The sequence below is a fragment of the Ischnura elegans genome, chromosome 11, assembly GCF_921293095.1.
Source record: "Ischnura elegans chromosome 11, ioIscEleg1.1, whole genome shotgun sequence".
Classification (NCBI taxonomy): Eukaryota; Metazoa; Arthropoda; class Insecta; order Odonata; family Coenagrionidae; genus Ischnura; species Ischnura elegans.
Genome location: NC_060256.1, coordinates 76,111,918 through 76,137,873, shown reverse-complemented (window position 1 = coordinate 76,137,873; position 25,956 = coordinate 76,111,918). Strand labels below are relative to the sequence as shown.

General features: G+C 39.4%; 1 protein-coding gene across 1 annotated transcript in view; it reads right to left on the bottom strand.

Moving 5' to 3' along the window:
• LOC124168104 (cysteine sulfinic acid decarboxylase-like) overlaps positions 1-22,032 on the bottom strand; it is a 31,973-nt gene extending 9,941 nt beyond the window's left edge. Inside the window, exons 1-4 of the mRNA XM_046546217.1 lie at positions 21,110-22,032; positions 16,937-17,183; positions 10,291-10,510; positions 3,542-3,689 (exon numbers count right to left, since the gene is read on the bottom strand). Of these exons, the coding sequence (XP_046402173.1) occupies positions 3,542-3,689; positions 10,291-10,510; positions 16,937-17,183; positions 21,110-21,441 (947 nt within the window). The 5' untranslated portion in view covers positions 21,442-22,032. The remainder of the gene's footprint in view (positions 1-3,541; positions 3,690-10,290; positions 10,511-16,936; positions 17,184-21,109) is intronic.
• Positions 22,033-25,956: the final 3,924 nt, after the last annotated feature.

The following is a 25,956-nucleotide window of genomic DNA, read 5'->3' as shown; positions in this document are numbered from 1 at the left end:
ACTTCCAGACTTTCAGCCTTATTACCTTTTATTTCCTAACTTTATTGTCATTAACGCTAAATTACTCTTACAATTCCACAATGCTTAAAAAAATGCTAATAATTCTTTTAGAGGAGTAAACTATGGAAAATCAAATACAATGTTTGGTTGAAAAAAACACTGTTAACACAATAAGTTGACCATGATAGGGTAAGAGGGTGTAGTACTGTGGCCTGGGTAACGGATGTGCACCCAGTTTAGCTGGGTCCCAAAGCCGAGGGACAAATATACCATGGTAACTCCACCCCAAGAAAGAACTCCGTACAGAGATATTGAAAATATTCTCATGGTACTCGTTGCACGGAAAATGTTTTCCCATTGAAGGCACCAGCAGGAAATGGTTGAGGAACCAGCAAAATCTCTTTCATTTACTTTGGCTACCATCCATGGACAGTAGGCCGGCCCTTATTTTTCAGAATTGCGAAAAGTTATGTTTTCCTGGTCTCAAAATGGTCCAAATGGTGTTCATATTCACGTGTTAAAATTTGGTTACTTTAAAATAACGGCAACCCGTGCCCCAAGGGCCCTAAGTACTAAGGACCCTCAATTGAGTTTTTTGGGGCCTAAAAAGCACTATTTCTATGTAAAACGTAAAAGTAAAGCCCTTTAGGGCCGATTTTCTGTTTGTTTTAACCTATCTCTAAGCGTTTAGGAGATATCGTCCGCCGTAATGCAATCTCCCCCCTAGGGCGCCACCCCGCACCGCGGCACCGCTGAGGTATGTCCCGCACCACTTACTGGAGACTTCCCCTCAACCCCCTCCCCTCCCTCGGCAAAGACTTTGCTCCTGTTGACAAGATTTACATGCTAGTGTTACAGTATTGAATAGGTTGTTCCTCTTGTGTCATGATTAATGTCGTTAAAGCCTATAATGTCAATTAACCCTTCAACGCCGTCCTATGTACTGGGTACCGACCCCTCAAACCTTGATTTTTTGCCGCCAAACGGCCGCGAACCATTCCAGCAGGCTTTGTTCCAAAGTGATTTTTATGTACAAAATATTATAAGCATGTGATAGAAATGTGTCTATGAATAATAAAGGAATGAAGGGATTGAGCAGGGCTTCCAGGGCTCCAACATTAGATAGAAATATTCAAGGAAGAAGAAACAAGGCAGTCAGTTCACGGATGTAGATCACTGTGGATAGATAGAGATAGTTCTTGTGTATAGTGTGCAAAGGATAGGAAGAGCTAAGTTTTTTAGGATGTAAGGAGAAAAGTGGTGAAATAAATACTTTATCATGAACGTGACGTTCATTTTAAGAATAGACCAGCAAGGAAAGGCATGTCATCAAGACTAAATCCAGGCATTGAATTGGTTGGAAAAGAAAGTGAAGAAATACTTGGCTCAAATTTACCGACAGTGAGAGAAATACTGTGTGTTTTCTCTATCACCTAATGGGTTCGAAATTTGTAAGACTTTGTGCGAGAAAAACCGTGAGAAATGAGTCTCATCCATAGTATAAAACTAGAATTCCTGTTGTTACGGAAAATAAGGCGATTGAAAAGTTATAAAAATGACGCAAAGAATGGATGAACGTGCAACGGCATAAAGAGAGCGCGAATTACAGTGGATATGAAGAGAAGAGAATCTTTCGTAACAAAACTTGATGATTTGCTTGACATTGCAAGGAGAGGTACCATTGCATTTTTGACGCACGAGGAGGAAAGTGCAGTTAATCTTTCGGATAAATGTGCTTGGTCTGAAGAAATAAAGTTCTTACGCAAATAAAGAGGAGAACGAAATGCAGTTATTGGTTGAATAGATTTCAATATATTCAAGAAGAAATGAAAAGATGTGGTTCTCCGCTCCTTTTGTTGCACTAGCTCCCATCAGTGACCCGTAGTTCCTACAAAGACTTGTTAATTACGAAAGTGTTAACCTAGACATAGCGAAAGCAGCACAAAAGAGGTTTTCAAACCACTTGTGGTACATGAGTGAGGAGTTGGTAGGCCTGTCATTCTTTGACGGATCCATTTCTAGGTGTGAAAAAAAACGTGATACGCCGTATGTGGTCTTGTGTAGGAAAATATGATCCACCGAAGAAGGCATTCTATAAACGTAAGGGACATGACTAAGGTATCTATACCAAATTTTGTGACCACTAATTCGAGAAAGCTATTTAATGTATTGTAAATATGCATTGCATTCTTTGATGTGAGCATACGAGAATGGGATGAACATACAAGAACGATTTGCAAATTATTCGGGGTCATCAAGTGGGAAATGATTGTGCAGCGAGAGGAGCGAAACTAATCCAAGATTTTTGGGCAGTCACGTTGAAGGAAGAGAGCTTTCAAAATTTATTACTAAGAGTGACTTTTCATCGCAATATAATCCTAACGTGCGGAAAGGCACTTTCATTGACAAATGTAGGATGTCAGTGAAAAATTAGAAATACAGTAAAAATCTATTTTATTTTGGTTAATGTACCGAAATTCATGGACAGAGTGAAAATAAATTGATCTCTTGGATTGGAAGTATTGTTATGGCAATTAAATTCTTTCTAAGGTAAGCACATTTCTTCAGAGGCTAGATCTTGACATCAGGAGCAAAGTCTTTGCCGAGGGAGGGGAGGGGGTTGAGGGGAAGTCTCCAGTAAGTGGTGCGGGACATACCTCAGCGGTGCCGCGGTGCGGGGTGGCGCCCTAGGGTGGAGATTGCATTACGGCGGACGATATCTCCTAAACGCTTAGAGATAGGTTAAAACAAACAGAAAATCGGCCCTAAAGGGCTTTACTTTTACGTTTTACATAGAAATAGTGCTTTTTAGGCCCCAAAAAACTCAATTGAGGGTCCTTAGTACTTAGGGCCCTTGGGGCACGGGTTGCCGTTATTTTAAAGTAACCAAATTTTAACACGTGAATATGAACACCATTTGGACCATTTTGAGACCAGGAAAACATAACTTTTCGCAATTCTGAAAAATAAGGGCCGGCCTAATGGACAGTAGAGGAATAGTAGAGCTACCCTTTGTAGAGGGTAAGAATCACCTCCACACAGGTTTGTACTGTTTTTTCAAGAAAACCTTCCTACATGCCTTGCAAAATATCTTCCCGGCTTTCTAAGTCATATGCTCATATCTCCCATGAGTATTACCTTTTTAGCCACTTTTTAATGGTTTATTTACTTACATATAATATGTTTGGATTGCAAAGAAAAAAATAATGCATATATATTATTTTTTCCTTTGCAATCCAAATTCAATTTCCCTTGTTATGCAATTTCTTTCTCGATTTGTACAAAAGCATAATTTTGTTTAATGGCTTTTCTATGATTTCCTTCGGTACCCTAGAGCCTGAGCATATACTGGAGCACACTGAACCTGCCTTCTTCTTTTTTAAGTTTTAGTTGTAAGTGTTGAAGCATGAGCATAGATAGAAAACTATGGGGAAATGAGTGCAAAAACACTGTCTCCATACATCCCACCCCATGACATGCCTAGTTATTGTAGAAGCAAATTACACAAGTAAACATTTTGACAAGGGTTTTGAGCAGATACCTTTCAATTCCAGCCAGAAGACCACGATGACTCCTTGAGAACAATAGGCCTCCTCCCCAGGCTGCATCAACGTGCATCCAGAGACCATATTTCTCACAAACTCTGGATATTTCTGGAAGAGGGTCAAATGCCCCCAAGACAGTGGTACCTAATGAAAGGAATGAGTTAATTTAGTCATGCCATTTGGCTTTATGAGGAAAGAAAATATTTTCTTGCCATCCACATGGCAAAAAATGTTTTTTGTTAAATGTCTAAAAGACATCACCATATTTCATTCATTTCATATTTCATATCATTATTTGTTACAATACACATACAAATGTATGTGTATTGTAACAAATGATTGAAGATTTGTATTTGACTTGTCCTATACTTGTAACATACCAGTCTCAGGACCAATAAAATTTATTATTATTATTATTATTTTTCTTAAGAGCCAGGAATTGTCTTGTTTCATATGGTACATCTACTGAGCAAGTTTTGATGAAATCTGAAAGCATACATTTTCAGTTTACCTAATCTGAAATCATGAAATCTCCTGGCTATTCCAAGACCCTCCTAAGGACACTAAAGACTCAATTGTGGCCAACTTGTTATAAAAATTTAGTTGCTAAGTTCCAGCTTCTGTTGACAATAATTCATGTTAGTACATCATTAAGTGGAAGCTAACATAAATTGCTTGTTTTGGAAAAACTAGTACCAATGATACCATCCCAATGTTCCTGTACAAACTCAAGTACCACAATGAGTGCATTTGTTTGTGTGCAATTGTTGAAGAGGAGCGGCTATCCTTTATCCCTTCATTGGATCTATCACTGGCAGGGAGAACAGTAAACCGCCCAATTATGAAGCATATTGGTAAAGACTGTAAATACCCAAAGCTATGCCATCATCATCTGTCAGCAATCAGAAGATTGCTTTGATGCAACTCTCCACTCAATTCTCCTATCAGCTAATTTTGTAACACTTACATGATTTTTCTGCTTAACATCTTCCATCACCTGCTCATCTCATCCAAGATACCTATATGTATTTGGAAGAGGGTCAAATGGACAGATATATTGGTAAAGAATGTAAATACCCAAAGCTATGACATCATCATCTGTCAGCAATCAGAAGGTTTGTTTGATGCAACTCTCCACTCAATTCTCCTAGCAGCTAATCTTGTAACACTTGCCATCTTGTATAAACATTCTATCTCTGCCATTCTTCCATTCAACTTGTCCATCAATGAATATTTTCATTAGACCACTGTGTCTCTTAATGTGGTGTATTAAGATGTCCCAGCTTCTTTCCTAGTTTTTCAAAAGGCTTCTCTCCTAGTAATCTTTGAGCATCCACATAACTCACATGATTCTTCCATTTTGCTCTTTATCATTCTTCTGTTGCAACACATTTCTAAAAGCTTCCAGCATTTATTACTCCACTACTGTTAACACCTCACCTCACCAGTGGCGCAGCGAGGGGGGGTTTTGGGGGATAACCCCCCCAGAGCTCAAAGAAATCTTTAAGTTTAACCCATTTTACATAATTGGATTGATTTTACTAATAGAATAGCGGAAGGATGAATAAAATATCCCTCATAAAGCCATAAAACTCACCATTTTGAACCATTTATCTTTAAAATGCCTACTACTAGTGCACTAGCGCGACCACGGCCACGACCACGACAGTTCTCTGTCGCACACCTTCCGACCAGAGCACGACCACGACCACACCCACGATAGCAAAACACATTCACCGTCCACTGGCTCAGTTCGTATGGTCGGGTCGGAGTGAAGTCTGAGTCAGTGCGTGGCACACCATAACAATGTGTGTAATTTCTGGCCACAACGACTGCTGAGTCGGGGATGGCCAAATGCAAATATTTTGGTCGGACGACTCGGGTCCAACCAATGAGTCGCATTTGGCCTAGTGCACGTCGCTCCATTTGTTGCAATGCTAAAACTGGTCGTGTGTCACAGGTCGTGGCCGTAGCCGTGGTCGCGCTAGTGTGCGCCTGCCCTTAATCTCGCACCTACCGATTATCCTGGTGGGTATACCATACCCCCACACACCACGCTGTTAGTTGCACCCAAACCCTCCCCAGCCTTAATTCCTAGCTGCGCCCCTGTACCTCACTACCATACTCCACCAAGGCATTGAGGAATGACGCAATGGTATAAATGGACCAAAAGGAAAGCCTGGACACTCTCAAAAATGAAAGCATCAACAAGCATTGCGTAGTGCAGTGAGGGAAGGGCTTTCAGTGGAACCTGCAAAATCTCTTTCATTTATTTTGGCTACCATCCATGGAAAGTAGAGGAAGAGTAGAGCTACCCTTTGTGAAGTGTAAGAATCACCTCCACCTAAGTTTTTCTCAGGGAAACCTCCCTACATGCCATGCAAAATATCTTCCTGGATTCCTAGTTCTTATGCTCATATCTACTATGAGTGCTGCCTTCTTTTACCACTTTTTAAGCTTCCACTTTTTTTAAGCTTCCACTTTACCACAAAGCTTGCCATGAAGTCAAGTCTTAATGAAATCCTTCCATTATATGCATATGCATATTCTCTTCCGTTAAGACTACTTCTCTCTTACATCGAATGCCCTATTATCTATTATAAAAAAAATTATTTCACCATTGGCAATATGTATGAATATTTTATGGGCAATATCAAGATGGAAAAAATATGCAGGTATTCTCCTATACTAATGTATACTATGTTATGTTACTAGTGGTCTCCAGATTGCTTGAAAAACTCTCTAACATACACAAAATACTCAAAAATGTTAGCACCCGGTGGAGTGTTCTCCCCCAGCATTTATCTCACGAGCCACCATTGCCGTATACCAAACAAAAACTCCACCTGGCAGAGGCGCACCACCCTCTCTTTCATAATAGGCCCCTTAGGAATAAATAATGCACATAAATCTCATTAACTCAAGATGTGAGACTTAAGATAAAAATAGGTGGGCAAGAGCTGGAGCAGGTAGAGCAACTATTTTGGCAGCACATTAATGGAAAATCGAAAATGGATACAACAGGAAGGATAACAAGAAGAGAATTGTGTTAACAAAGGAGCTGTTCATGAACAGTAAGTAGCTCATGAGAGGATCGTTATGAAAGAGTTTAAAGAAAAGGCTAATGAAGAGCTTGATCTGGAGTGTAGAACTTTGAGATGTGGAAACATGGACAATGAAGGATGATGAGAAAAGATTGGAAGTGTTCAAGATGTGGTTCTGGAGGCGAATGGAGGAAGTAAAGTGGATATAGAAAGGAGGAACAACGAAGTGCTGGACATGGTGAGTGAGGAGAGGCAGCTTTTAGATGATATACGGTGGAGACAGAAGGTGTGCAGGGAGTACTTAGTGGGGAGGGAATATTGAAAACTGTTAGTGTAGAATGTTGGGTAAAAAGGGAGAGGAAGGGAGAGGAGAGGATTCTTAGATAGAAAGAAAGGGAGTAGGCCTTCTTGTGAATTAAAGAGGGAATTCCATGTCCAGACCCCCCCAAAATATAAAAACACAATAGGGTGGTTTCCTATTATTTTTTTATTGCCTAAATCGAAAGATTATTACTCCTGGAGTACGTATTTCACGCTTTTAGATTTTTAAATGATGATATCTATTTTTCGCTATTAAATGTAAAGTGAAAATTTTCAAGCGCGCCAAAACGCGATGGCTAAGTATGAATGCTGGGAAAAACCCCGTGTGACGTCGTTCTGGTTCCCGCTGCCGCAAGTGAGGTGACCTTGGGGCGAGGCTTTGAGCACTGATACAATGCAGGATGCTAGTAGGTAGCAGAGTAACATGCTAGCTGGTAGCACTTGGCTTAAATAAGGATTATTAATACCTTATCAAATGAAGGAAAGTTTCCCACCTTAGGCAGTTTTAATAGGTGATTATTAAGACAAGTTTCCCTGAGCTCTGTGCCTCATGCATGCATTGGTAATCTCAGACGATGTAAAACTACTATCTACTCGTATAGTACCTAGGTCCCTGTGACGTCATGTGGAGTGGCATTGCATGGGCGCCAATCTGGCTTTTTTCAAATGCAGTTAAAATTGACCATTGTCATTCGTCTAAACTGGGATTACTAAAACCAAATAGTTTGTATATTGTGAATACACTAATGGTGGGTAACGAATCGCAATCAATGCCTTTCGTTATCTTTGATGAAGGAAACTACCCTATTATTTTCCTTCATAAAAGAAAACAAAACATTGAAAATTCATGAATTTACAAAATACTTCTTTAACAAATGAAGTTTTTCGATTATGAAAAGTGTTAAAATTAGTTTAAAACCTATTATTTAGTACCCTGTTTTTTTTAATTCCCCCCTGCTTTTGAACCCCCCCTCCCCCTGAATGATATTCCTTGCAATGCCACTAGACAAAACAAATTGACATGAGCAACCAGAGATGCCAGAAATTTTTCAAACCCTTTCCATGAAACAAATGAGAACCTCTATTTCTAGTAGGTAGGCTATTTCTCTAAGAGTGGGACATGCATTATAAAAGTGAAAATACCGGAACACATTTCCATTAGGTGAGATATAACATATTCCAGAATATCAAAGAGCTGTTTCAGAATGGGAAAGAGTTGATAAGAGGATCATTGCATAAATTTCAGAAAAAATGGCTATTGAAGAGCCTGACTTGGAGTTCAGCACTTCGCAGTGTGGAAACATAGATTTCTGAGGAAAAGGTCCAGAAAATACTATAGCCATTTGAGATTTGGGAGTGGTGAAGAATGAGAAAGGTGAAATGAACATATAGAAAATAGAATGAGGAAGTGTTGTACATGGTGAGTGAGGAAATGAAATTTCTTAAGGAGATACAGAGGGGACAGAGGGTTTGGATAGAACAAGTAGAAAGCAAGAAGTGGATACTAAACAGTAAAAAAGCTGAGGGAAAAATTTTGAACATTGGCCCTAAAAATAAAATCCACATAAATGAAGAGGAGGAGCATAAAATAATAGCTGTATAATTACAGAGATTTCTTACGTTACTCTAGAATGCGACGAGTCAGATGAAAACACGTTAAGGTGTATAGGCATTTGTATATTAGCCATTGGCTATTTGGAGGTCCACTAGCTGACAGAATACCAAGTTCTCATGTGTTTCACAAGCCTCAAAAACACTTCAACACAAAGCCCTGCGTAGAAATTTAGTTGACATGTTACTTCTCCTTGCTTTCTCGGAAACCAAAAATTAATAATTAAGCTCACATGTGTAATAAATTCTTTGCTGAAATTATTTAGGGTACTATCACAGTCTCTCAGGCTACATTTAAACTTAACCACTGATGATGAGAACGTTCCCAATTGGGACAATGTTTGGTAAGCAAGGAAGAGGTAGGAAGAGAAGGATGTGCTATAGAATAAGATGGAAGGGAATTAGCCCTGTCAGGGGTGTAACTAGGACTTGCCCTTAAGGGGGGCTACAATTATACACAAAATGTTACTTCACAAACTGAAATTTTTGTTCTTGGAAGGAGTTCTATCTCCCTCATCCCCCATAGCTCCTCCACAGAGTGTTATTGTGAATTGAAAAGGCTAGTTCAATGTGAGACAGGGACTGGACTGATTAATTAGCTAAGTACTCTATCACTCACTTCACCTACAAATATGAGGATCTGAACTCTGAAGCCTTTAATTTTATCTATGTCCTCACCTATCCATCACTTCAACCCTGTGCTATTGCAAAGACATTATACTTCCTGCATTGAAAAGGACCTCTTGGAGGCCGAAATACCACTAATCAGACATCAATTGTCCCAATTTACAACTTGACCTGCTCCTCTGAGCTTACATATTTTATAGCTTTCTATTTTTAGCCTGTGTGAGCATCAATGCTTGTCGGTTGAGAGGTTTAGTCCTCGCAGCCATTTGGTCCATCCCCACAAACCAATACAGTAAAACCCAGGTCAGTGCAAAACAGGCAACATGTTACTGTTTTTTGGAGCATTTCCTTATACCACTAACTTTGCCTGTAGAATACCTCAAATACCATTAGATTTGAAAGTAAAACAATATTCACAAATGAGAAAAAGACTTCATTTTCTCCAGGGATTGATTTTTGTGGTACAACATGTTTCAACCTCATGAGGTCATTTTCAAGTCCTTGAAAGTGGCAAAGTGAGGTTGTAAATGAAAGTACTTGAAAATGACCGCTTAAGAAAGAAAGTGGGCCATGCTACCGTAATTAATTGACTATCAAAATGCACATATCTCCCAATTGCTTACATATATTCTTAATTTGAATTCAACGTCAGTAATAATGTACGGTGGTTTTTTCCCCTTAAATTCTGGCATGAAAACAAAAACATCTCTTGAGGTCGAAACATGCTGTATCGAAAAAATAAATCTGTGGAAGAAAACAAAGTGGTTTTGTCATTTGTGAACTTCAACTTCCACAAAGTTGAGCCGGAAACCATTGAAGGTAAAACAATGTTGGTCAACAAACCCGATGGGACAGTGGTGGCAGTGGCATAGCCAGGAGTTTCATTCGGGGGGGGTTCAAAACCAGGGGGGAAAATTTTTGAAAAAGAGGGTAGTAAGTAATGGGTTTTAAACTAATTTTAACCATTTTCTAAATCAAAAAAACTTGATTTATTAAAAAATATTTGTAAATTCATGATTTTTTAATATTTTGTTTTCTTTTATGAAGGAAAATAACTGTGTTTATATATTTTGGGGGGGGGGTTCCAGACCCCCCAGGTCCCCCATGGCTATGCTACTGAGTGGTGGGATAAGTTGACTAACCTGCTGTGGCAGAGACCATGAACGGTGCATATCCTTTCCCAATGGCCCACTCAATTTGAGTCTCAAGGTGTCCGACGTCCATCCGTCCTTCAGAATCAGTCTTCACGACGATCACGCCATCTTCACCCAGTCCCTGAAGAGCAGCCATCTTGTAAACAGAGTAGTGAGCATCCTCTGATGTGAAGAGGACGAGCCGAGGCATACCGTGGAGACCATTTGCCTAACAAGAGTGAAGATGAAAGAGATATAATTAAGGCTTGTGATTACACAGGCCAACAGCGACAAAATTTTTACTGAAAATACCTTATTCTTATGTTTTTAAAGTTGCTTTATCCAAATATGATGGTTTTAAAGTTGTACCACCCACCATTTTTCACATTTTATAGTTAAATTTATGAAATCAAGCAATGTTTTTAGAATTTAACAGCTTTTTCATAGTTTAATAAAATTGAAAAAGTAGGTCCAATGAACAAAGATAATGGGGGATTACTGTTGGTACTTCACCGAGAAGTTCAGCAAGTGATTCATTGCAGAAAAAGCTACACAAGAAGCTTCAAGGAAAAAAGGGAAAGAAAATGTAGACCAATCCCAGTTGGCAAGTGAACCCTGTATTATCATGCTGTAGTAAATACAAACAATTTTATCACGATGTAGTGAACAGTAAATACAAACAATTTTATCACGATGTAGTGAACAGTAAATACAAACAATTTTATGATATTACACAGTGTTTCATTGATTTCCCTGCATACCGTATAGGGGTATTAGACTAAATATTAAATACATATTGCTTGGAAACTATGGGTGATACAAAAAACTAAGGCCAGGTTTGGATTCAGCACATGAAAATCTATAAATATCAGCTATTAAAATAAAAAAAGTTTTCATACAAAATTTTTTTGGTTGGCCAGTGTTATTTTCAAATATATTGTGCGGGTTAAGAGGTGGGTAGGGTTCAGTGGTGGATTACGGGGCGGGGCAGGCGACCCCTCTGAAATTTCTGGAAAAATAGTGAAGATGGATATCATTTAGGTGGCTCTCATATGCAAGGCTTTATTCCACTGGCTCAACAAACAATGTTTAAAGATCCGGTACAATCTTTGTAATGCAGCCTTGCAGGAATCTGACACATCCTGTAACCCAGGATGCAGGGCTCGCAACCTCTCTTTGGCTAAAATAATTTTGTCAGTTTTAAATAAAAGATTTTTCAATATATAATTAGCATTTGTTTTATAACCATGCATGTAGGAGTTCACCAGTTCATAATTTGCATTAAGTTTTGGTTATGTGATCCACCGAATTAGGAAAAGAATGTTATTTCCGGAGTCATAGCAGTGTCCTGGGTTTAATCTGCCTTTATCAACCATAATTGTTATTATTTACTCAGTTATCTACCTTGATTCATAACCTAAGCAATAGAGAGAGTTAGTATCACTATATGTATTTAATTGCAAAATCATACTCTAAAAGCTGGGCTTGTTTCCTGTAAGATTCCAATAATCTGGCCTTTTTGATAATCTAACTATGCCACAGCTGCATATGTGTAGGATTACCGAGAGCGCACTGTAATTGGAGAATATCCAAAAGCCATTATATATAAGTAGAGGCTTATAAGTAGACACATTAACACTGAGAGGCATTCTATACAACCAAGGTGCAGCAGAATGTAGTGAGCTCCTCCCCCAAAACAACGACCTTAATTCGACCTTGGTAGGCTGTGATTTTATTTTTAATTTGCTCCCATTTTCGGTTTCAATCTTTTAAAATAAGTGATGGGGTCTTGATTTGATCATCACCATTATCACTGGTCAGCAATCCTAAGATTGGTTTGATGCAGCTCTCCACTCGATTCTCCTTTCAGCTAATCTTTTCAAACCTACGTATATCTTTTCTTTCACATCCTCCTTTAAGCCTTTCACACCGGACGTCGTGTGGAGCCGACGGGAATTTTCAAAGTACTTGACTGAGCACTTGACGTCGGGTATAGCTGTCGCTGGTTTTTATCTATTTCTTTTTCAAAACTTTACCATCACCCATGCCGAGACTCACATATGGAGGTATAATAGGATAATAGGGTAGTTTCCTTCATCAAAGAAAACGAAAGGCATTGATTGCGATTCGTTACCCACCATTAGTGTATTCATAATACAAAAATGATTTGGTTTTTGAAATACCGGTTTAGACGAATGGCAAGGGTCAAATTTTATCCTCATTTGAAAAAGGCAAGATTGGCGCCCATGCGAGTCCACTCCAGGTGACGTCACAGGGACCTAGTTTCTACACGAGAGGATAGGAGTTATACATCGTCTGAGGTTACCAATGCATGCATGAGGCACAGAGCTCAGGGAAACATGTCTTAATAATCACCTATTAAAACTGGCTAAGGTCGGAAAGTTTTCTTCGTTTGATAAGGTATTAATAAACCTTTTTTAAGCCAAGCGCTACCATCCAGCAAGGTACTCAGCTACCCGCTAGCAGCCTGCGACGTATCAGCGCTAAGCCTCGCCTCAAGGTCACCTCGCAGGGCGGAAACGGGAACCAAAAATACGTCACGCGGAGAGACTTCCCGACATTCATACTTAAGCGTCGCGTATTCGCTCGCTTGAAAGTTTTCACTTTTCATTTAATCGCGAAAGATAGATATTGTCATTTAAAAATCTAAAAGCGTGAAATACGTACTCCAGGAGTAATAATCTTTCGATTTAGGCAATAAAAAAATAATAGGAAACCACCCTATTGAGGTTATAACCAGGGGTGGATTCAGAATTTTTTTCTGGGGGGGGGGGGGGGGGGGAACATGGGTCAGACAAGCAATCTGTCTTCTCATAATTGAGATTAAAAACAACATACAATAATTACCATACGAAATGTTCTCTTTATTTTAATATGAAAATTATTTATATAAAATAAAATGATCGAGGCTCCGTAATACCATAGAGTAAGTACACTTACTCTATGGTAATACACAAAACAAAACGACCGTAACGATAGCCGTATAAAATATCTTGTCTATTTTTAAGCGTTTTGGGGGGGACACGTACCCCCGTGCCTCCTCCCCCCCATATTCGGCCAATTTATATGCGAATATATGCGAGGATGCATCATTCGCGCTCGGACCGTCTCTTTTTCTGGCCTATCACTTGTTTCAAACATATGCTATAGTCTTGAAATTTTCCTGTTGTATAAATTTTACCCTCGTCAACATTTTCCTATATCTCAAATTTGAACATTTTTTACTGCTTTTTTCCTCATCGTACTTCTAAATTCGAAGCACAGGCAAAAAGCTGAAAAATGTGATAGGTGAACTCAAGGATGACGGCAGTTTTTAACTAGAAATACGTCACGATAAAAGGAAAATAATGGGCAGTCGGTCCGATTTGCTTACGTATGTCCTAGTTTTTCCGCGTTTATTTTTGCATTGCATTTCATTATCCAGAAGTAACCACACCGTAATTAAGAACTGAAGCTCCATAATGAAATTACTCTAAATACTGGACCTCAAGTGGACAACAATAGTCCATCACTATGGAGCCATACATTGACTTGCTTCGGCGATACGAAATTTTATACGAACGTGAGATACACGCCAAATATGTGAGGTAAATATCTAAATTAGATTATCTCAATTTGTTAATCTCTTTCGGGACAGTCTCGTCCACATTATCGATTGGTGAAGTAAATTTTGCGCGAAAAAGCCGAGCCTCGTGACTGGGCCTTTTACTTTAGAAGTATTACCATGGTTACCGATAGGATCGGTGTTTATATACCCTTATTTTTCGCCTTTATTCTTTGGGGGCGGCGTGGTCTTGGTTCTGCGGCCCAGTGGATGTCGGAGGAATTCAGGCAGGTGGGAGTTCCCTGAAGTTCTTCCGGCCCCCACGGGGACGCGCTCCAGGGAATTCACAACTTGTGGAACCACGTCGTCCTCACCTTTTTCATTTCTTATTTCATTTTCATGTCTTATCATAGAAAACAAATTAAGACTTTGTCAATACGGAGGTCACCGGATCGAGCCCCACTCACAACTTTTATTTTGTTTTTCCCCCGCCTTTTTCTCAATAAAATATCAATGAAAAGCCATGGTAGACAAGTACATTTTAAAATGAAAGTAAAAAACAGTGGTCATCGCAAAATATTATTCGAGATCATGACTGATGCGTTTAAGCCAGTAACGAATTTAAAGTACAATCGGTACCTCAGTTTTTCATACATCTTAAGAAAGTTATGTACACTTCTATTACACCTTTACAAGGACACGAAAACTGTAAATCAAATAAAAATTTAAAATTTAATAAAATTATTTGGGGGTCAATGACCCTATGAACCCTCCTAAATCCGGCACTGGATACATTCACCGACCCAGGGGACGCACAGTGGCGAATTTTCTCAAAAAACCTGGCCAAAACCACATTGATGAAAAGTGTTTTTCAGGATTTTTATAGTAATTTCCACCTGAAGCTGGGTAAACTGAGATGTTATTAGCAAGGATTCCATACCAAATTTGATTCGAATTCATCGGAGAGGGAGAAAGACCATTTATGCTACGAACGGATAAAGAAGAAAACGGTTTCAGTCCAATCAAAATTGCAGCTGACCCAGGTTTCTGTACCCCGACGGTTCACCGTGATCTAGATATAGATAGATCTAGATGTAGATGTACCCATCGCGTTCAACTACCTGGGAATACTCTCGGGAAATGAGATGAGCATACTTAACAACGAATTAATTTGCGACCAATACTGGAGGGTGTAGAAGCTAGCATTCTCATGGATAAATTTTACTCTTACTAGGCTTTTACTTGATACCATTATGGACTTCTCTTTTGAATCCATAGTGATTTTATCCACTTAGTGCCTATTTTCCCATGAGAGACTTGAACTTTCTTTTCTGTTTTCCCAAAACACTATTTGCCGTCAAAATCTCTTCGGAAGAGATTGCTATCTTCACTCAGTAAAACCCTCCCTCTACGATGAATTCAACTCAAATTTGATAAGGAAACTTCGCTAATAGCAACTCATTTTACCCAGCTTCAGGTGGAAATAAAAAAAAAACACTTTTCATCTATAGGTTTGAGCCAGGATTTTTGGAAAATTCGCCTTGAAAAATTCGTACGTCCCTTGAGTTGATGGATGTATCCAGTGCCGGATGTAGAGGGTGATCACAGGCAGTGGCGCAGCGAGGGGGGTTTTGGGGGATAACCCCCCCCCCCCCCCCCAGAGTTCAGAGAAATTTTTAAGTTTCATCCATTTTACGTAATTATTTTGATATTACTAATACAATAGTGCAAGGATGAATAAAACATCCCTCAGAAAGCCGTAAAACTCACCGTTTTGAACCATTTATCTTTAGAATTCCGCAATTTATTAATCTCGCACCTACAGCTATCCTGGTGGGTATACCATACCCCCACACACCCACACAGGGTCATTGACCCCCGAAAATTTAAAATTTTTATTATTTTAACAGCTTTTGTGTCCTTGAAAAGTTGTAATGGAAGTGTACATGCCAATACATGGCTACAAGTCCCAAACGTGAGAGGGGTTTGAGCTGTGCTTAATGTAAAGGGAGAAAGAGGGACAACGCCCCATCTATCGAAGAAAGTATCAGGAAAACTCTCCCCTCTCCCGGGGGACCTTCCATTCTCCTCGAACCCAGGTCATTACACCCCTTCCATAAATTTGATGCTGACTCTACTTCATCCAGTCTTGGGCCAATACTTTTACTTCTTTGAACGACTGGCAAGAAGTTCCTTCACCACCTTTCCAATGTAGTCCAGTCTAGAAATTGACATACGGTTTTTTCTCTCAACTGTACCTTCCAGTATGGTTTTAACCAAAATTTCATGTCGGATAATATAGCCAATGTAAGTTATTCATAACTTATTCGATATTTTCATCTGATTCCGTCTTTCCCCTATCTTTTCAAACACCTCATTGTTCGTGATATGATTACTCTGGGTATTTTCGGTATTGTCCTGTAAACCATACCTCAAACGCCAAATGATTAAAGAAGTGAATTTATTTTTAGAAAGTCTTATTATCCTGTAAATGATTACTTAAAACGCCTAATTATTTAAAAAGTGAATTTATTATAAAAAATGGTTTTATCCCGTAAAACTGTACTTCAAACGCCGAATTATTTAAGAAGTGAATCTATTCATAAAAAAATAGAATTAGGTACCCTTCAAGATCACAATTCAAACGCCAAATTATTTAAGAAGCGAATTAATTATAAAAAATATTTTTATCGTGTAAAACCATATTATCCAGCAAGATCACACTTCCAACGCCAAAATATTTAAGAAGTGAATTAATTATAAAAAATGGTTTCATCGTGTAAAACCGTACTTCAAACGCCGAATTATTTAAGAAGTGAACTAATTTTTAAAAAAGTGGTATGTACATGTTAAATCATACTTAAAACGCCTCATTATTTAAGCGGTGAATTCATTTTTTTTAAAGTGGTATTATCATGTAAAACCATGCCTCAAACGCCTAATTATTTAAGAAGTGAATTTATTACAAAAAAAATTGTTTCAACCCCTACAACCGTACTTCAAACGCCGAATTATTTAAGAAGTGGATTTATTCCATCATCATTCCCATTATTTGATGTATTAACAAACTCTTTTTTCGCCACGGCATACCTTAACTTCTGGGGCGAATTTGAACCTCGCCAAGTTGATGGCACACCCGTTGGCCATGGAGCCGCCCGGGCAAAAGATGCCGTCTCCGTTGATGGCCGAAGGGTGGTTGTCGCCGTAAACCAGTTTACGCATGCTGAGCAAGATTTCAGTCTCCATCAGCGTGAACACCGGAGCCACCTCGTACGTGTACACGCTGGGATTGAGGGCGTCTGTCAGCCATTGCCCCGCGAGGCCGTAGGGGTCCAGACTATATAGAAAGCATATTTGGAAAAGAAAAAAAATGAATCGATTGATACGTCTCTGAAAAATAATGCTAAATAATAATTAATTAATATTATGCACTGAACGGTTAAGTCCCTTACCTTGTAGAATGAAAAAAAAATTATTTTTTTAATTTTTCCTGACTCGATTTTCAAGACTAGTCACAAGTGATGCAGTGAAAATTGGAAACTATTAAAATTTTTAAAGTGAATCGAAACTAGTCAGCAATTAAAAGTGAACTTGTAGAAAGCAAAGTTTTTCATTTTTCCTAAGTAGCGCTAGCCGTCTTTCTGTGGTACTAGCGAAAAGAACTGAGCGAAAGTTAATGAAATATAGAAACTTAGGTTAAAGAAACATTATGAAGGCATACTTTTAAATATCCGCAAACGGCTTTTTAAAAATTCACATTGAACAAGCCAATTAAGATAAATAAATTTAAGACTGTTTGAAAAATAAATGTTATTATATCTCATAAAATTTAATTGTATCGAAAATAAGACGAGCCGCTTCACAAAATCCGGTTTTGCACGTAGAAGCAGACTATTATAGCAGTAGCTCTAAACTCTTCTCGGGTTTCAACCGGGTTAGGATCACATTGTAGATCGACGTTTGGTTGGGAGATTTTCCTGGCATATGAAGCTATATTTTTTAAGCATTATTATGCGACTTTTTAAAATTATTGACATTGAAATGGTTAATGGTAAATTAATTAGGGACTTTAATGATAAATAATAATGATAATAGTAATAAGACTTTAATGAAAAACAATTAATGATAAATAAATTAAAGACTGCTTGAAAAATAAATGCTATTATTGCAATATTATAAAATTCACAAATGTTTACAATATAGTAAATAATACGAGCCGATATATCATCCCACAGAACTAGATCCTGGTTTGAACGTAGAAGAAGACTGTTATAGCAGTAGCTCAAAATGAAACCAGTAGCTAAAAACGTAAGGAGTTATTTTTCATTGACTTTCGGCTAGTAACCTAAGACCTTTTGCCATAGGAGGGACCATATATACCCTTATTTCCTTATTTCTTATAGCAGTATTTCCTTAATTCAGATTCTTTTAAGGCAGAGTTACTTCATATTCAAACTTTACTTAAAACATTTTCCACAGCACTTTTAGGAGACGGATGGGTAATGTGAGATTAGGAAGTATCCGTTATATCTCCATGGTCTGCAGGACCGAATGATGATAATTAATCTTTAAATGAATATTTCACCGTTAAGAAAAACTTAACTTAGCGTAACTGGACTAATTAAGACTCAGAATGGCACCAGAAAGCTTCCACTAATCTCAGCTTACACTGCGCATTTATCGTGAAATAGATTTTTGAGGGATTATGTTTGTTTATAAGACTCTCGATGATCAAAAATATAGTTTTCGTTACTTGCGTAAATGATAGAGATATTTTAGCTTTCTCCAACAATTAATATGCTAAGTTACGTTATTTCAAGTTTTTGTGAACCTGCGGACTCTCTTTTAACCTTTTCACTCTATTTTTACTCCAACATAAAATGTTGTGCAGAAGGCTTGACACGTCAATGAAAAAGACAAAATACGATCGGTCGAGAGGTATGCATGGGTTTTATGAACTCGGGATACTTATGCAGCCCAAAGCTCTACTTTCTCGGCCTCCAAGCTCCCCTTTATTCAACTTCTCTAAGCTAAAGTCTGATTCACACATAATTTTTCCCAGCCCTTTCAAGGAACAGCTCAAGCCATCGCTCCAATGATGGCAGAAAAAAAACGACTTTCACGGATTCATTTTCCGCGATGCCTCGTCGATTCTTTCGTCGTTCTTGAGCCAATCATAACACACGGCTGCTTTCAGCGATCGTAACAACACGCTAGGCTTTTAATTGAATGGCAGTTGCAAATATGGAAAGTGCCCGGAAAAAGCTACGGAAAAAGGGACGATGGGAATGACCGTGTGATTTAGAAAATGATGGGTCGCGCGATAATTTATTTGGTCCCTGAAAAGGTATTGCTGGAGGTATCATTCTATGGGACGGAAAAATGCTCGAGTGATCCAGGCTTATGGCACGGCGGAACTAAGTAGGCAAAAATTTTGGCGAGTTTTGAGGAGCAAAGCCTTACCAGGAACCACACCAGTTCTCTGAGGGAAAGATTGACGTGAGAAATTCGTACATGGTTAGGAATTGTAAGATGAAATTCTCAAACAGCCGTAACGTATTCTTCTTGCCCATTTTGCACCGACCCGGGTATTACTGTATTGGTTTGCGGAGATGGACTGAAGACGGCAGTGACCAAAAACAGCCGCTCAACCGGCAAGCCTCGACAATCACTCACTCACGCACACGTACACATAGAGAGAGACAGGCTAACAATGCCAAGAGAATAAGCTAAAGAGGAGCGGGTCAAGATAGTTGCGAATGTAGCTATTCGCAAATTTGTTTAAGCAATTAGATAACTAACCGCACTCTTCAATGCATAATCTTCCACACTCATCTCTGATAAATAATCCTAATTAGTGGGTATCAATGCTTTATTCTCCAAGTGATGAAAAACTAACTTTTTAGTGCATTTTATACTTTTTTGGAAATTTTTTAAAAATATTTTTTTCATTTTTTAAAAATTTGTATTCTAACAGCTATTGTCCTCACTCTACCAAGATATCGCAGTGGCTTTCGGGGTATAATGTATATATACGAGGGAGGCTTTTTTTCAACCTCCGGTAGCTCAGCAAAAACACCATACAAGCGACCGGCGGGTACTGCGCACATAAGACAACTGCACATCCTCCGCACCACACGCTCAAGTAATTTCTTACCGTTAATTGTTAGTTTAAGGTCAGTAGCAAACTCATGAAATACACTGCCTCAATTTATTCTTCCGCCAAGTGTGCACCGCGATCTTGACCTTTATGCCGATAGAAGAGAATCTTTCGTTATTGAAATGCGGCTAGAGTGTGAAATAGTGTGAAACATTACGCCCATTTCCATTCAAAACAAAAGAAGAGACATGCTGACTTCTACAAGTGCTTTGATCCATGACAACGACCGTCATCTCAGCGATGATACAGCCCAACTGCTCCTTGAGATATTTCAATGGGACATTTTCGATCACCCACCGTGCAATGCCAGCATAGTACCGTGTGACTTCCATCTTTAAGCTGAAATGAAGAGGTGGCTAGTAAGGAAGCGTTTTCAAACGGGCGATGAACTTCAGGACAAAGGCAAAAATCATTTAGTCATTGGCGGCAACATCCTATGAAGATAGCATAATAAAGCTTGTCCACAGGCATGACCAATTCCTCAATCGCCGAGGCTGTTATGTCGAAAGGATGCCACAAGTGTGCACAACATTTAGCAATGAAATAATTTTTAATCAATCACTTCGTCTTCTGATCATGACCCATCGGAGATTGAAAGAAAATGGCTCTCGTACACACAATAACCGGCCTACGAGATTTATTTTTCGCGGGTAAAAAGCGAGGCTTGGACGTTGACAGCAGCAGAGAAGTCAAGAGTGGAAGCATTCCAAATGTGGTGCTACCGAAGAATGATGAAGATAAAATGGATTGACCGTGTGAGTAACGAGGAAGTGCTAAGAAGAGTGGGAGAAAAGAGAAACCTCCTAAAAACCTTATGCAGAAGAAGGGACAACTTAGTTGGCCACATTTTGAGGCACGATGGTCTGATGAAGACAATCGTTGAAGGACTAGTGGAAGGGAAAAAGGCCAAGGGACGGCCCCGAATGAGTTATATAGGACAGGTTATAAAGGATGTAAAAGAGAAGAAATATGTAGCTATGAAAAGATTAGCGGATAGGAGAGAGAAATGGAGAGCTGCATCAAACCAATCTTAGGATTGTTAACTAATGATGACGATGATGATGAAACTATTGAGCATGTGTCACAGATCAAAATCACATCACCTTGAGAATAGCTGGTTGAAGAAGTGCGGGTGTCCCGTCTTCACGCTATAATCCACCACGAAGCGGACGAAGGCCAAAAGTTGCTCCTGAGTCGCGGGTCGGCCATCGGCGGAGGGTCTGTGCTCAGCCAGTCGGGCGGCCAAATTCTCCGGATCGCACCACCTGAGCACAGGGCACCCTCCTGCACCATTCTGCGGCTTGGTGCCCTCGAACACCGCGTCGTTTAGAAGCAGATCCGTGATCAGCCGCAGGAAAACCCCGTGTCTCGCTTCGATCGGCTGACTCTCGTACCATTCGCCGGAATCCGCCACGTGGCTGCCTGGTTCGGCCATTTTTGCCCAGCCGGTTCCCGCGCCCTCCAACTCAACACTGCAAATTCCACCCAGCGTTCCTCATGCGTCGTAACTGCTGCGGGTTCCGATTCGTGCCGTAATTGCGACCAAGCACGTGGGAATTCCAGAAAACTGCAGCACTTAAATGATCCGAGAATCTCTGCGGATCAGATGGTAGTTTGCACTAACTCAGGCAATGTGTGAATAACACCAGCGATGGTTTGCCGGAGTGAAGTGCGAACTTATCTGCTGAATTTGTAAGAGCAGACTGGCCGCTTCACTACTGCAACACTTAAATACTCCGAGAATCTCTGTGGAGCAGATGGGGTTTTGCACTAACTCAGTCAGTGTGCGAAACGCATCAGCGATGGTTTGCCGGAGTGAAATGGGAACTACTCCGCTGAATGTATAGAAACAGATTGGCCGCTTTAGTTAGTGCTGGCCAGCGAGCTTTAACTGTACTACCGTTATGGAGGAACCCAGGACCAAATACGGGACGCACCCGATGAATACTAGCAGCATCACTCGATCAGAGAAGGCTTATATAAACTCAACGACAAACTCAAACGCGCAAATAGCTTTCGCTCTTCATCCTTTTTCCCTACTCTGAGATCGACATTGGCACGCTGACCGCACGGGCGACCCATGAATCGGACGCCTGTTACGCACATGGCGAGGGCTAAAGCGCGCAAGGTTGAGGGGATTGCGAGGTGGACGGCGATTCGCTATTGGTTTGTTAAAAAAAATGAAGGTGAAATTCCGTGCCGAAGCTGGTCTGATTGACTCCATCCGGCTTCCTGTTTACTTCCCCAACGAATTTCAGCGAAGTCTCGCCCCGAATGTTGAACGAGAGCTGATTCCCATCGCTAGCTGTCTCTTGGATTTTGTGTGGAGAGCCCTGGGAAGTTCATAAGGATCATATTTTCCTGCAAGGGGACCAACAAATTAACCTCTAGCACAGAATTGGTAAATAGATGGAGCCGTGAATAGTTTTGATATCATTTTCAAAGCTGTTCTTATTTCAGTCAGTTTCTCTGAGTATCGAAATAGGGTAACGAAAGACCCTAAAGGGCATAGGCGGATTTAGGGGGGGCACGTGTCCCCCCAGACGCTTAAAAATACACAAACATTTTATACGGTTATAATAACGTTCGTTTTTTTAGTGTATTACGGAACCTCTATCATTTAATTTCATATTAATAACTTTCACATTAAAATAAAGAGAATATTACATAGAGTAATTGTTTTATCTTGTTTTTAATCTCAAGTATGAGAAGATGGTTTGCCTGTCAAACCATAGTACCCCCCAGAAAAAAATCCTGGATCCCTCCCTGCTAAGGGGCTCGGATTTTGTATATTTATTGCCGTATGTGTGTATATTTACCACAAGATAAAATCTCCTGGATAGTTTTGCAAAAAGAGTTTGTGCGATTTATTAGGATTATAATTTGTCCGCATTCTTGCAAAAAAATCTTGAATAATAAAAAATAAAATAAATAATAAAAAAATCTTGAATTCCTAATATCTCAGCTCCCATTGTCGTAAAATCGTGATTTAAACTCATTTTATGATAAATATATTTTAAATATTATGAATTTAACTATCAACACTATTCAATGAATCAAGTTAACTATTTCCTACCATTATTAAATGTTTGCGAAGTAAAGATTTCCCTATTTATTTACTTGAGCTGCTAATACAATTAATTTCCTTCCTCCTCTCTACAGTATCTAATCTACATGTACCACACCTGAACCACCACAAGGCTGGTGGGACGTGCCTCAATGTAAACCACCAGGATCCTGTCACTTACTATCCAATATATACCACTCTCTTAACCAGTTTCCTATGCAATACCAAAGCCACCCCTCGTTGAATTACATCCCCACCTCTATATTGACCCGTAACTCCAGTAGTCTCTCCTATTATTACGTATCAACTCACATAGTCCCATCATATCCATTTCCCTTTCCGCATTACCATTTTGATATTTTATATCTTACCTGCTCTCATCATTGTCCTGACATTACTTGCACCAAAATGTCTTCTGTCTCCATCTTCCTGATCGTGTTTTTGCCCTTCTTAGCTGCTGCTAGTATGCTTTCGTCAGAGTATCGTATCATAGATGTGGAGACTTCAAGGACCCTGCCGACTTCGTTGCCTCCAACGATACCCACTGTTGTGAACAGAGACCCATTCGATGAATTTCCGAGGTTCCTTTTTTCTATATCATGTTTAAAGGGAAGAGACAGTTGGTAGCTGCGGAGGTAGGAACTTAAATAAATACTAAAGAGTAATAATATACTCATATTTTTGCAAGCACAATCATTTCAAGAGGAATTTTCACGTATCATCATTACTTAGGTGAACTTTTGTGAGGCCAAAATCATCAGAACTATCTAGTATGGGTAGCTGTATAGGGATATTGAAAATTAACTCCTTCTTTGTACCTGTACTGGTCACTGGAACGCACTTGCTTATCCACCGTGACAAGGTTGCGGCCCAAAGAGAAGTACTGTCAGTAATGTACCTATCAACGAGGAAAATGATCTCTGTCCTATAATGTGGTATTTTTTTACCAGCATTAATAACGAGAACATTAATAATGCTTCATGGGTAACATTGTAAATATTTCAAAGAAGAAGTATTTCTATTCAAAATTTAATCTTATGATCTCTCGTCATTGTCTCACAAAAGATCTTAACGGACTACGAGGCCACTTGTCGAACTGGAAAGTTTGAAAAAAATATTACTTAAAAGAAATTGTAACAGAATTTCAATTTATTTTGAGCTACTTGACCAGATATCAAATTTTTTTCTTAAATAATCCTCAAAAGCCTTTTTTCAGAGCTCGTTAGGGTAAATTTTCTCTCTCTGAAATATATATATTTTTTAATACGCCCAAAACACTTCCATCTTTGGGTAATTATAAGGACTTAATTAATACCCATGTCATTTGGAAGGGTACAAGACTTTCGAATGGAAAATCTCAAAAACCGCCTCAAGCAAGTTGGGGAAAATTTTGACGGTGGAAATGAAAGAATTAGCATTCCTGAGAAAGTTCGGCGGCGTGGTCGAATGAAAAGCGGGGGAGAACGGGGGAATTATTTCATGTCACCGCGAAATTTCGGGACGATAATTAGCCTCTACATCCTTGTATTTATGGCCATAACAAGTGACCTTTAGCGGCGTAAAAATAAAAATTTATTTTGCAGAGGCCAAAACGCAAGCTGATTTCAATAAATGCAGAATGAAAAACGACAATTTTAGAAGAAAGAGAATTAAATTGCCAAAATTAAGGGTCGCGATTGCCTATAGCCTGTTTGACAGCCTGTATAACGGATTTCTTTGGAAAATATATGCCTGAATATGTCTAACTGCATCTGCTACACACTATGTAACACACTACAGTGGCGTAACTGGGAATATGCTTAGGTGGGTATGAGGGTGCTTTGGGGGGGATGTGGGGCTTTGGGGGGGATGAGGATGGTTAGTGGGGGCAACGCCTTAGAAACGGGGATTTAAGGAAAAATTTTGAAAAATAACATGCCTAAAAATGCATTATACATCATTTTGGCACTTAAAATTTAACTTTAGCAGACGCAGTTAGTATATACCAAATCCAGACAAGAAATTTAAATTATTTTTTGATTTCTCTCAGGCTTTTTTGGGGGGGGATACATGTGGATTTTTCATATTGTGTAATATACTCATTGTCAGTGTAAAATATTACACTAGAAAAAATTTAATAAAATTTTCAGAGGATAAAAGAGAACCTGATGATTTTTGAAAGGGCTTTAGAAAAGGTTGTTATTGTATTTCAACGCAGATAAAGATTTCAAAGCAGTTTCACGGAACAAATTAATTACTACTAACAGGTAATAGAAACATTACACACGGTTACATTTTGTATGAGTCACGGCTTCCGGGCGTTCCTCCGCGTTGTGTTGTCCATGAGTGACGACAGTTTTTTCAGCCATCCGGCTGGAGTCTACAGGTCGGAAAGAGAGATGCATAAAATTGGCTGTCATATATAGGGATCTTTGGGGGAAGCACTTACATAAGACGGCCAAATTTATGCATCGCTACTTCTGACCTGAAGACGCCATCAGGACGGCTGGAGAAACAGTCGTCCCCATTAGACAACACTACGCGGAGGAACGCCCGAAAACCGTGACTCATATGGAGTAACGGCGCCGAAACCTTAGATCCAACACGATTTGATTATATTAGCTGTGCAACTCTCATTTTTATTAGTATTTTTTCTCACGAAATTATTTTTATCAACTTTTACCTAGTTTTCAAGAGCCAGAAGGGCGTCAAAATCCAATCCCGGGAATGCAATATCCTAAAATTTTGCGGGAACGGCCTCAGTAAAGAGCTCCATCCGAGGGCCCCCAATATCACCCCAGACCAGTGGCGCAGCAAGGGGGGTTTTGGGCGATAAAACCCACCACAACTCAGAGATTTTAAAATTTAATCCATTTCACTTAATTGGATAAATATTACTTCTAT